Source organism: Nilaparvata lugens, chromosome 3 (genome assembly GCF_014356525.2).
Source record: "Nilaparvata lugens isolate BPH chromosome 3, ASM1435652v1, whole genome shotgun sequence".
In the NCBI taxonomy this organism is placed as follows: Eukaryota; Metazoa; Arthropoda; class Insecta; order Hemiptera; family Delphacidae; genus Nilaparvata; species Nilaparvata lugens.
Genome location: NC_052506.1, coordinates 35,640,559 through 35,653,372, shown reverse-complemented (window position 1 = coordinate 35,653,372; position 12,814 = coordinate 35,640,559). Strand labels below are relative to the sequence as shown.

The 12,814-nt window shown below is 35.3% G+C and overlaps 1 protein-coding gene across 2 annotated transcripts in view; it reads left to right on the top strand.

The window, feature by feature from the left end:
- Positions 1-9,060, top strand: part of LOC111047747 — a 29,062-nt gene extending 20,002 nt beyond the window's left edge. For both annotated transcript variants that reach the window (XM_022333578.2, XM_039423640.1), the window contains exon 5: positions 8,027-9,060. In XM_022333578.2, coding sequence (XP_022189270.2) covers positions 8,027-8,397 — 371 coding nt within the window. In that variant the 3' untranslated portion in view covers positions 8,398-9,060. The remainder of the gene's footprint in view (positions 1-8,026) is intronic.
- Positions 9,061-12,814: the final 3,754 nt, after the last annotated feature.

Sequence of the window (12,814 nt, the reverse complement as noted above, 5' to 3'; positions counted from 1 at the left end):
AAAAAACAATGAAACCTAAAAATACAACATGAACCATAAGAGCAAGGGGATTAACTATAATCCTCATCAATGGGAAGAGGTGCTAAACTCGAAATAGCTCTCTTAAAAGTGCCAGAGGGAGTGAGAACAGTGACAACTCGAACCTTGTCGTCCTTACCGGGATGAACTTCAGTAATGCGCGCCAGCTTCCAAGTGGACTGCGCAGAACCAGGATCCTTCAAGATGACAACCGTACCGACCTTGAGATTTTCACAATTGTTTAACCATTTGCCTTTTTTCTGAAGAGTGGTTGAGGAGTGGGTCTTTTTTCTGAAGAGTGGTGGAGAAAAAGTACGAGATTTGGGGCCGCCTACATGAATGGAAATAGGACCGGCGTAATCCAAACCACAGTTATAAAAGGGAAAGTTAGCCTGAACGTGGACTGCTGGTAAACTACCCATGATTTGCTCAGAACGAAGAGCCGAAAAGCGAAAACACATTATGCAATGCCACAATACACTTTTGATGGTGCGACGGGTGGAGGGAAACCAAAATCGTTGTCTTACACTGGCCATGGTGGCCTGCACACCAGCATGACTTAGACGACAATGGTGAGCAACAATCAATGCACGAGTGAATTTGTGATTGCTGGGCAACAATATTTGATATTTATAATCGAAGGAAGCATTTGCATTTTGCAAACGTCCACCAACTCTGAGCAGAGAATCTGAATGAATGAATGGTGACAAGGCTTTAATAGAACTATTAGGCAATAGCTCCTGATTTTGACGCAATGCTTTAAGTTCAGCAGAGAAAGCTTCTTCTTGAATGGATTTGAAGATACAATTTTCAGCTTCTGAAATTTCAGAGATAGCTAATTGACCAAAGCGCAGAGCGACTGAATTTTGTTTCCTACAATTATGAATGAACCGTAGAACATACACTGTTGTACGAACAATTTTGTGATAGGTGGAGCAACTATTGATTATGCCTGAGATAACATCACTATGAGAAGAAGTAGTAGCTAATACCTGAACTGATTGAGAACTGATTTCCTGAACTGATTGAGAACTGATTTCCTGAACTGATACCTGAACTGATTTCTCTAACTGATGAGAGACATCATTTGAAGTTAGAAAATTTGACATGACCCTACGGGGAGCGGCCACAGGCGAAGCAGGGAGGCACGAACGAGGTGCTGCAATAGGACGAATGGTTTTACAAGAACCAAATATGACCCAACCTAGACTGGTTTTCTGAAGAATGGGAGCGTTTTGAGCTAGATACAATTTACCAGGCTGAAGAACAGATGCAAATATGCCAGCACCAAGTAACAGATCTACAGGCTTAGGCTGATCAAACAATGGATCCGCTAATTTGAGTTCAACAGGAATTGAAATTTTAGAAAGATCAATGTTCATACTAGGAACATTAGATGATATGCTATCAACTACAATACAATTTTCTTCAACCGACCACGAATGATCAGATGAAGACAAGCAAACTGAATGAGAAATAGATGATTTGGTCTTATTCTCACCTACACTATGAATCAAAGTGTCCGAATACAAAGTAACAAGTGACAATTTTTCAGCCAACCTAGTTGACATCAAATTACAATCAGAGCAAGAATCTAAAAGAGCGGTTGCTTTAATAAATTCTCCACTAGAAGTTTGAACCAAAACCTCGGCAGTAGGTAACAAAGCGACAGTTGATTGCTGTTGCAAACACAGTGATGAGGTGGAGCTCATTGTGACATGAGAGTTCTTCTGAGGCTGTTCTGCATGAGAAACAGCTTGCTTAGTTGTTTCCGCATTCTGAACCATGACGGAATTCAAAACAGCATTCTTACCCTTGGAGGGAGCAAAGGATTGAGAATGAATAACATTTGAAGTTACCTTATCCTTAGAAGTAGGCTGAGTGTCCCGTGATTGAGGATACGACCTATGAAGAACAGTGTGGTGACTCTTGCCACAAAGTGTACACGATTTGTCCGAACAAACATGATTGGGTGCGAAAGGCTTGAGGCAATTATAACATAACCTTTTGTCACGGACAGCATTCCAACGATCAGTAACCTGCAACTTCAATAATTCATTACAACGTTTTGGAAAATGACCAACAGAATTACAAAAACTACAAGGTGACATAGAAGAGGTAGTAACCTGCATCCTAGCTTGAACATTCGATTGATTTTGATTGAACTTCGGCTTGCTATGAGCACCAACCGAGTTGGATGTACTTTGCTGTACATTTCCTTGATGATGGTTAGCTGAGCTTGAAGCAACAGCTTCCATGATTTTGCATTGTGATTCCAAAAAATTCCAAAATTTATCAATGGTGGGAATGTCGTGTATACCAACACTCTTTTCCCATTCTCGAACAGTAGCAGTATCCAACTGAAACAACATTTTGTGCATGTACAATAAGTCCTTGATTTGGACTCCAAGTTGAAGTGCTTCGAGCGCGGTAATGTGGGACTTGCAAAAGTCAATGAATGCCCGTAATGATTGCGGACAGTTATGCTTTATGGTAGGCGGAGATTCAATTGCCGTGACGTCCCTGGCAGCAATTAATCTCTTATTGTCATACCTCTCCCTTAAGAGGTTCCATGCAAGCTGAAAACCATTTTCGTCAGCTTCAATGTGTTCCACTCTAGCAAGAGCTTCACCACTGAGTGATTGACGAAGATAGAAAAATTTCAATGAGTCATTAATATTATCTTGATTACCAATAATATTGGTAAAAGCACTTGAGAATACTTGCCATTTTGAAAGCTCCCCATTGAAGCGTGGAAGCGGAATCTGAGGCAACTGAAAATTTGCCAAATGTGAGTTTTGAGATGTTGGCCGCTGGGAAGCACCAGCAGTGGCCTCATTGTTGCGTTGTCTGCTTTCAAAAGCAGTTAATGCAGCGTTTGCCTTAGAGGTAATGGAGATAAACTTATTAAGTATTTCAAAATGAGTTGAAATATCTTGTGTTTGCAACTCTGCATTCCATAACTGTTCATGAATCTTATCATACTTAATTCTAAGTGAACCTAGTTCGTTTTTGACAGTCAACAATTGATAATAAGTGGCTTCAGTGTCAACAACATAATCGCTATAGCTGGTTATGAACCAATTTATTTCGTGGTGTAAATTGTCTCTTGCATTGGAAAGAGCAGAAGGCTCAGGAAGTGAATCTTCCTCATGATCGGACATGCTTAAAAACTAACAGAAAAACCTGAGTGAACGAAACGATGCTGCACTGTAGCAATGCGATTGCTGCGCCAACAAGCAACTTTGGGCGCTGGTCCAGTACGCAGAGAGGCACGCCTGTGCGTTTGAGGCAAGTTGTATCAAGCTTGCTGTGCGGCGAGTCAAGTAGCGAGCTCGCAAGGCGGTGTAGTTTGCTGTGTGTTGTTTTCTCAATGCGCAATAGCCGTCTGTGACCAGTTCAGTGCGGTTGAGTCTCTCAGGGTACAAGATAGTTGATAGCTGGTGCATACACGTCACAGCGTGCTTTGAGTTGCAGCCAGTACTGAAAATTTGAAACAAGTGTGTGAATGCTTAATATTAAACAATATAAACATACAAAGGTGCAATGGAATAAAATATACTCTAAAGTGGGACCCAATCATTGGCGTCAAGCTAGACTATTAGGCACATGGTCACTGAAACCCTAAGGTTCAATGGACCAAGAAATGGGTAATAAAAATTAACAATTATCCTAGGTAACACTAGATCAAAAATGAACGGGCTGGAGGACCAATTTTTACAATTGGTCCAATTAACAATTATCCTAGGTAAACACTGGGTCAAGAAATCTGGCCCGGATGAACCAATTTTTATGACAGAATCCAAGGTCAGGGCAGTGGACTGTGAATGATAGTTGGTATTAATACCTACAAATGAATCTTTGAATTCTGTGCATGAAAATACTGATAGCTTGAAGTGTGGTAAGTACACCAATAAAAGACTAAATGAATCAACAAGATGAGATTTAATAACAATAAAATAATAATAGGCAGATAGCCACATACGAAAACAATTGTAAGTAGATTGAGTCAAATATCTTGGGATAATTACAACATGATAAAACGTTAGAGAAATACAAAATTTAAATGAGATTAGGTCAATGACATTAATGACCATTGAAGCCTGACAATAATCGAAAAGGTAATATTAATGATACCTGAATTGCGAATAAAAATTGAGTGCTATAATGAAAGTTAATGCTGCAAAGTTCAATCTTAATGATTTACAAAAGGAATAATAATAAATGACAATGATTTACAAAAGGAATAATAAATGACAATAGGCTGTAAATAGTGCTCAACAAGTAAAATACATAAAAATATATGCGGCATAGGCCTTCAGTGATTTGAATGTCAAGATAGACATCAATAAAATGATAAATAGGCGTCAGTGGCCTTAGATTGACACTTAAGAGCTAAGGGTAGCTAATAAATACAATGTAAAGATTGTCCAGGTTAAATACAGGCGACATGGGCCTTCAATGAATTGAATGTCAAGACAGACATCAATTAGAACGATTAATAGGCGACAGTGGCCTCAGAAAATCACTTGTAAAGCCAAGGGTAGCTGTCAAATCCAATGAATCAATAGGCGTCGGTGGCCTTAGTGAATTGAATGCCAAGATAGACATCACTAGAACGATAAATAGGCGTCAGTGGCCTTAGATTGACACTTAAGAGCTAAGGGTAGCTAATAAATACAATGTAAAGATTGTCCAGGTTAAATACAGGCGACATGGGCCTTCAATGAATTGAGTGTCAAGACAGACATCAATTAGAACGATTAATAGGCGACAGTGGCCTCAGAAAATCACTTGTAAAGCCAAGGGTAGCTGTCAAATCCAATGAATTAAAAGGCGTCGGTGGCCTTAGTGAATTGAATGTCAAGATAGACATTAATAGATCAATTAATAGGCGTCGGTGGCCTCAGTGAATTGAATGTCAAGATAGACATTAATAGATCAATTAATAGGTGTCGGTGGCCTCAGTGAATTGAATGTCAAGACAGACATTAATAGATCAATTAATAGGCGTTGGTGGCCTCAGTGAATTGAATGTCAAGATAGACATTAATAGATCAATTAATAGGCGTCTGTGGCCTCAGTGAATTGAATGTCAAGATAGACATTAATAAAACAATTAATAGGCATCAATGGCCTTAGTGAATTGAATGTCAAGATAGACATTAATAAAACAATTATGATACATACGTAAATGAAAATTGAATAGAACGATTTACGTAACCTGAATAAAATTTTGAAGAGGAAATGCAGCCAGGCAGACAGGCAATGACTCCGCAATACCCACAGGAACAGGACATCAGCAAGCGATGATGTGATCTGGCCATGCGATGACAAGAATGGAAACGTCCACCACGGCAGGCGAATCCCCCAGTGGAAATGTAGGCAGGAGCATGTAGAATCCCAAATGAATAATCCAACTTTCAAGTTGTGGAATTTTTAGAATGATTTCCAAACGGTAGAGATGATGAACTTGAAAGTTTGAGTTACACGAGGTGAAGCCAATAGTTAGAAGAATGGCAATTGAAGCCCACACGAGGTTGTGAACTTGACAAAGTTTATCAGCGTAAACATGCGAAGAAATCGATGAATAATTGAATCACAATTGAAGAATAGAATAAATGAATTAATTTGCAGAAGTAATTCACACTTTAAAAACGTTCCGTAGATCAAATAAATAGCGATAAACGCCCACACGAGGTTGCAATTTTTGACAAAGTTTATCAAAAGTTTATCAGAGTAAATATGTGAAGCAATCGATGAATAATTGAATCACAATTGAAGAATAGAACAAACGAATTAATTTGAAGAATAACTCACTTTTAAAAACGTTTCGTAGGTCCAATGAAAATGGATAAAAGGTTTAGACCGAAGGCGTAAATGCACCCTCGACTAGAACCATTGCAAAAGACAAGAAGACGCTACAATGCTTGTTGAAAGAAGGAAGATGCCGGATGTGTTTGAAACGTAAGCAACACGTTTACAAACATATGGTGAAAAAGTAACAAATATCTAGAAAGTAAGATGCCTAAAGACAAAATAAATTCCAAAAAATCGAATAGTACAAATATTAAAATTGCAACGGCAAAATAACACGACTAAAAGTATAGAAAACCAACTTGATTAGAGCAGTGGCAAAGAACCGTGAGTGTGACGTCACTGGTCAGCGCAGACAGACAAAATGACGACATGATGTCTACGTAGTAGCGGAACGAGTAACAAGTGGACCGTTCCAATAAATGCTTTGTCAGATTTTACAGCCCTATCTTACAATAACAAATTATAAATTGTAATATTTCCTCATCGTAAATTCCGTAATTGTAAGCATAATATAACTACGTTTTATAAACGTAATTACATACGCACAAACCTAGAGTTCACATGAGCATCACCCTCAGCAAAATATTATACAGAGTGATTCCTAGTCCTGTTACCCAGTTTTTAATCTAATTTATAAAACGACAATTCAGTTGTAAAAAATATGTTGAGTTATTGAATACAAAGAAAATATAATATTTTATTTCTTATTTCTAAAATTATTACTAAAGATTATCAAATAACATCCTCAGAATGTCCACCGCCAATTGAGATTATACCATAGTCTACACGCTTTGACTCTTTTCATCATATTCATGTTATAAATTATAATAAAAGGCATCTTGATTATAGGACTCTCTTCCCTCGACTGCATTCTTAATTTTAGCTTGCTTCCTCCCGTTACATACCGGTAGTCAAATACAGACTTACAGGCTCGTTGATTGAAAAAATGCAAAAATACTTGAAAATGCCGATTTTGGTCGTATCACTGGCAAACTTTTGAATCTCTCTCTACAAAACACTTTCAGACCCTAAGCTCAGCCTCGCTGTACGTTTCTGTACGGATATGAGAATAAGTTATTAAGATATGAGAATTATTGTTTTCAAGTCCAGTTCTTTGAAGCGAATAATGTAGGCTAAAGAACTTTCATAAAAAACATTCATATTCACCCTTTCATGTTCTATCTAGTGTACTTGAAAAATCTAAAAGAATGCATTGAGAATCTATAGGAAAGGAACCCTTCAAATTAGCACCGCCATTCCCAAACAAAGCCTGTGTATCGAGTTTACACTTTCGCGAAGTTTAGTAGTTCAGTCCTTCCTGAAAGAAAACCCTTTAGCAGAATCTTGAATACGGTACTTCTCTAGACTCTAGCTGAACCTATGGAACAGATCTAAACGTTTTCTAATTATTTCTACTTCTTCTTGAAAAAAAAGCTTAAAAAAGCATAAAACGCCTATTATCTTTGGCGTTCCCAATTATTTCCAAACGCTCTTATTAGAACATTAATACATCTCAGTTGATCCACTGAACCAAATTACAAACTTTTCTATCACTTATTATTACTTCTCATAAAACTGAGAAAAAGCAGAAAAACGCCTACTTTGGGCGTATACCTTCGGCGAAATTTTGAAGCCTTCTAACACAGAATTTCTAGAACCTAGCTGAGACTTTGTACTAAATTTGAACATTTTCTGTTCATTTGCTCCTGATCAAGCTGAGAAAACACAGAAGAGTGCAGATTTTAGGCGTATCTCAGGTTTTAGGCGTAATTTTCATGCCCTTTCACAACACCTTCAACAGTATAAAAAATCACTATGTATTGAGTAGATATGAATATATTAAGCGCAATCATAACGTGATAAGCTTCACAATAATTATTCAAGTATTGCAGTATTTGGAGATAAATCAAAAATTGAAGGTTGATTAATATCTAGAAATAATCAACTTAATGAAATTCCAAAATACTTAAGGGAATATGATTTAATATATTTCCACATCTAGAAATCAACTTTCGATTTTTCTCAAAATACTGCAATGCTTAAATATTAATATTATTATTGTGAAGCTTTTCACGTTAAACTTGAAGAATTACAATAATAATTTCCTTACTAGAAAAAATTGAACACCATGCATTTCAAAAAATAGTCAATGATGCATCGATGCATTTATATTGTGAATGTGTTGCAGTTCAGACTCGGGAGAACGATGACAAGGAAAGTTGGCCAGAAGAGTTGTTTGCCTGTGACAGAATAATGCCACCTTTCTGGCTCAAGTTTTTTCCATTTGTGGCGATACCAACCTACTACCTGACAGGATTTCTATTATTTGGCCTGGCGAGAGGCAAAGAATTTCCTGAGATCTTCCTTTTCCCTCTGGACTTCACTGCGGCCGGGGGCGTGGCCTCTACCTACGGTCCACTCCGTATAGCATATGCCATGTACTTGGAAGGCGCTGTTATATTGGCTTCGACAAATGTTGCACTGTTGAGAGTCTCCGCCACTAGAGGATTCACTACGGCTGCCATCAAAATGGGACTCATGACCAATTCACATCGTTGACAAACAAGTTTCCATTGTCAACACTGACACTGACAATTGTTCAAGTGAAAACAATTTTTACGTGAAATCTTCATTTTGATGATAAAAGAGAAAATGTGTTCGTGTATCAGTTACGAATTTGATGAGTACTATCATTCAGGTGTCACTGATGTCATGAATCTAGTTGTATAAAAAACTTCAAATTAATAATACTTTTTTTAAAACAATGTCGATTCTTACATCATCATCAATATCTCATAAACTTGAGCAGAATGATAATGGTGTTACAACCGAAATTTTAATTTCTCAGTTTTCCAATACTAAACAAAAATGATAGTCAGGCAATATTATTCCATGTATTTAAAAAAAATTTTAACCGAAAGTAATTTCTCGGTTTTTCAATAATAAATGGATGATATTGAACAAATTATTAATTCATGATTTTTTCTCAATTTGAACCAAAACTATTTTGTCGATTTTCCAATAAACAAGTGATAGTTACTATTATATCATGTTTTTTATTCAATTTGGATAACTAGCACAAATAATTAAAACCACAATTATGGAAAAATCCATTAGAAGAGTATAATTTCCTCATATCATCAATAATATTATTGAAATGTCACACTCAAAGTTTTTTATCATCTTTATGTCAATTGAAATAGAATTAATGGTCTCTCCTGAGTAGTAGTTTTCATCATGAATCATTTAACCCGTACTAGAGTTCGGCTGTGTCCTGGATGTTGCACCTTATCTATAATGCATCTAATCTCCAAATCTTTCGCACGCAGAACATCAAGAATATGAGGGCCAAGCCACACGAGGCGTTATTTAAATGAGTCGACAGGGCAGGAAGCTCTCCGATTGAATGATTGAGTCAATCAGCGAGCGTTCGGGAATCAGCCAATCGGAGAGCTTCCTGCCATGCCGATTCTTCTGGAAAACGCCTCATGCGGCTTGGCCCTAAAGCTTTATATTTATAATTTGGGACCAACAGACAATTAGTCGCGTCAGTTAGAAAATGTCTTTAGTTTCCTTTAATCTGTGAGTATATAATCAATCAAAGCAGAACTTATTGTTGAAAACATCCTCATGTGAATAATGGCTTTATATTGCTAATATTATGCAAAATACCAAACTTGTTGAGAGTGTTTGGCTTGTGTTTAAATTTGATCGTTAAAATAATGAGAAGACTCAACATTAAAAAAAACTCAAGTCACTTAACTTTTTAATTAACTCGCAAGAAGAAACCAGTAGTATGAGGATTTTCAAATTGCAAAAGTAACTGCAATATACTCGGAAACTTTCTAATTGGAATACGCAACATCGTATACGTATTACTCCAATTCGGAAGTTATATCAGTACAACATAAGTAACATAAGATACGTGGAGTATGAGTAGCCAATTCAAGGTTATGATGAAACAGTTGGATAGTGAAGGAAAATAATCGTTCAAATGAAAAACAATATCCCATTCAAAAACATTTATTTAATTTATTGCTAATTTATTCTTACTTCATGCTATATGATATATTAAAAGAACTTTTGAATACATAAACAGACAGTTGGAAAATAGTCTAAAAATTTCTAAAGGTTCTCAGATGAACAATATTGCTGTATAATGTGAAACTGGTATTTCTGTGTTAGTTGAGAAATTTATCCATTTTAATAAAAATTTTACTTATTACAAATATTATAGATAAAAGAATATTATACTCTTACAAATGCAGACTTAGATTGAGATTATAAATATTATCCAAGATAGCAAATTGAACAAGTAGATGACGTATATGGTAATACAGAAAAAATAATATAATATATATTGAATGATTTGGTTGAATGTAAAAATATTTGTTAAGTTGAGTTCCAGTATTCCTAAGGAGGGATTAATTTTTCACAGCAAGTAGGAGATGAAAGCAATCTACTGTATTACAAAAGCAAACAGATCAGAGAAAATGCTTAAAATTAAATCTTGAGTAAATTGAAGCTGCATGAACATTTGTTTTAAATGTAATTAATATACAGACTTTTACATTCGATATGCATACACTACCTACATAGATTTGGGAAAATATAGCCTAAAAAAGATTATACAGAATAACAGAAATTGAAAAAAAAGGAATAAAAAAGTAGGCTATTGAACTTTTTTTTCTATTGGTCAATACTATAGCCATCTAGTCTAAAGACTAATGAGCTAATTTTTTATCCTAAAATACTACTTGACAAATTGAACAGTGAATTTCTCATTAGGAACTCCAACTGCTATTGTTTAATTGTTATGTACACTTATTGACTGCACTATAGAAGCTAGATTCACTCAATTACTGCTCTGCTCTTTCACTGAACACTATACTTGAACAAGCCAGTATTAAACTGGAAGTTATTTTATTTATGGTGCACGTGTATGAATTTGTTCTGTAATCGTGAATAATTGTAATTCTGTGAAAATGTCTTATGATAGTTCCAATAGCAATATTAATTTTAGGGAATCACGTGCAGCATATTTTTAGTTTATCTTAACCCTAGTGGAAGAGATCCATAGAAATCGATAAAAAAACTCTATTGATATCAATATATGCTCAAGGATATCAATACGTGCTCATGGATATCAATAGAAATCCATGGATACCAATAGAAATCACGGTAAATACAGACAATGAACTTATATTGATATCACTACAAGTTTAGTGATATCAATAGATGTTCATGGATACCAATAGAAATCATGGTAAATACAGTCAATGAACTTATATTGATATCACTGCAAGTTTAGTGATATCAATAGAAGCTCGTGGATATCAATAGAAATCCATGGATACCAATAGAAATCACGGTAAATACAGTCAATGAACTTATATTGATATCACTACAAGTTTAGTGATATCAATAGGAGTCCATGGATTGCGGATTTTAAATGCAGTTTAAAACTGAATAATTTTGGCAGATTTTTTATTTTCCCGAAACAATGTATTTTTGATGACTGATTTGGGTGTAGAAGTTAATTTGCAGCACTTTTTGTCTCTTGCAAAAATCGTCTACAGGGCACCGTTAACAATATATAGACCTTTTGCAGTAATTTTAAATGCAGTTAAAAACTTTGTAATAATTTTGGCAGATTTTTTATTTTCCCGGAACAATGTATTTTTGATGAATGATTCGGGTGTAGAAGTGAATTTCCAGCAATTTTTGTCTCTTGCAAAAATCGTCTACAGGGCACCGTTAACAATATATAGACCTTTTGCAGTAATTTTAAATGCAGTTAAAAACTTCGTAAAAATTTTGGCAGATCTTCAATTTTCCCGGAATAATGTATTTTTGATGACTGATTCGGGTGTAGAAGTGAATTTCCAGCACCTTTTGTCCTATGTGAAAATCCTGTCAGACGTGCTACTGACGTTTAAAATTTAAAAAAATTCTGGTTCATCATAAAAAATCTGTAAAAATTCATGGACGTTTCTGTTCATATTATCAACCTTGTCCTAGAATTTAAAATGATTCCATTCAAAATTGGAAAAGTTATAACACTTTTTCAAATTAGATCACAGTTTATGAGGAAAATCATGCAGTATCCGGAATTACTCACACAGACTTTGAAATGATTTTTGGGGTTTCAATTCAAATAATAACAACCTACTATTTTATCGTTTCCAAAATTATTTCAGTGTCAAGCACAAATGTCCCCCCATAAAAAATCAATAATCTCCACCTGAAATTAATATCAAATATTTTAATAACAGTAACATTGTCAATAATTTTGAAATTGCCACCATTACTATGGTATCGAATGAAAATATTGATATATTATCAATAATATTGATACTGTGAAATGGAAATATCAAAGTCTTAACAATCGATATATCAAACTAATTCTCACTTTTTTCCTGGGGAAAATTGATTTTATTGCATTCAAAAATGTAGAAATCAGGATTGTATTTTACTTTTACTTATTTAAACTATGTAATTTGAATAACACATTTCCAAACAAAGATGTAGATGATGTTTGAGAATATGTAATTATTAATAGTCAATAATTATTATTTATCGATGTATTGATAATATTATATCGACATTTTGGGTCTATCATGATGACACGACACAGTATTTGAACAAGTATTTGCAACAGCTGAAAAAAAACAAGTGGGAACAATAACAAGTGGAGAAAGAGGATCACATGTTTCTGTTGTGTGTACTATGAGCACTGCTGGACATTTCATTCCACCTGTTTTCATTTTTGCAAGAAAAAATTTCAAAAATGAACTGATTGATAGTGCTCCTACAGGCTCTATTGGACTTGTACAAAAGAAGGGCTGGATGACAGGAGAGCTGTTCGTTAAAGTGCTTGAGCATGTCACAAAGCATGCAAAACCTTCTACTAAAGACAACATTTTATTGATAGTTGATGGTCATGGAAGCCACAAAGATGTTGCAGTACTTGAAT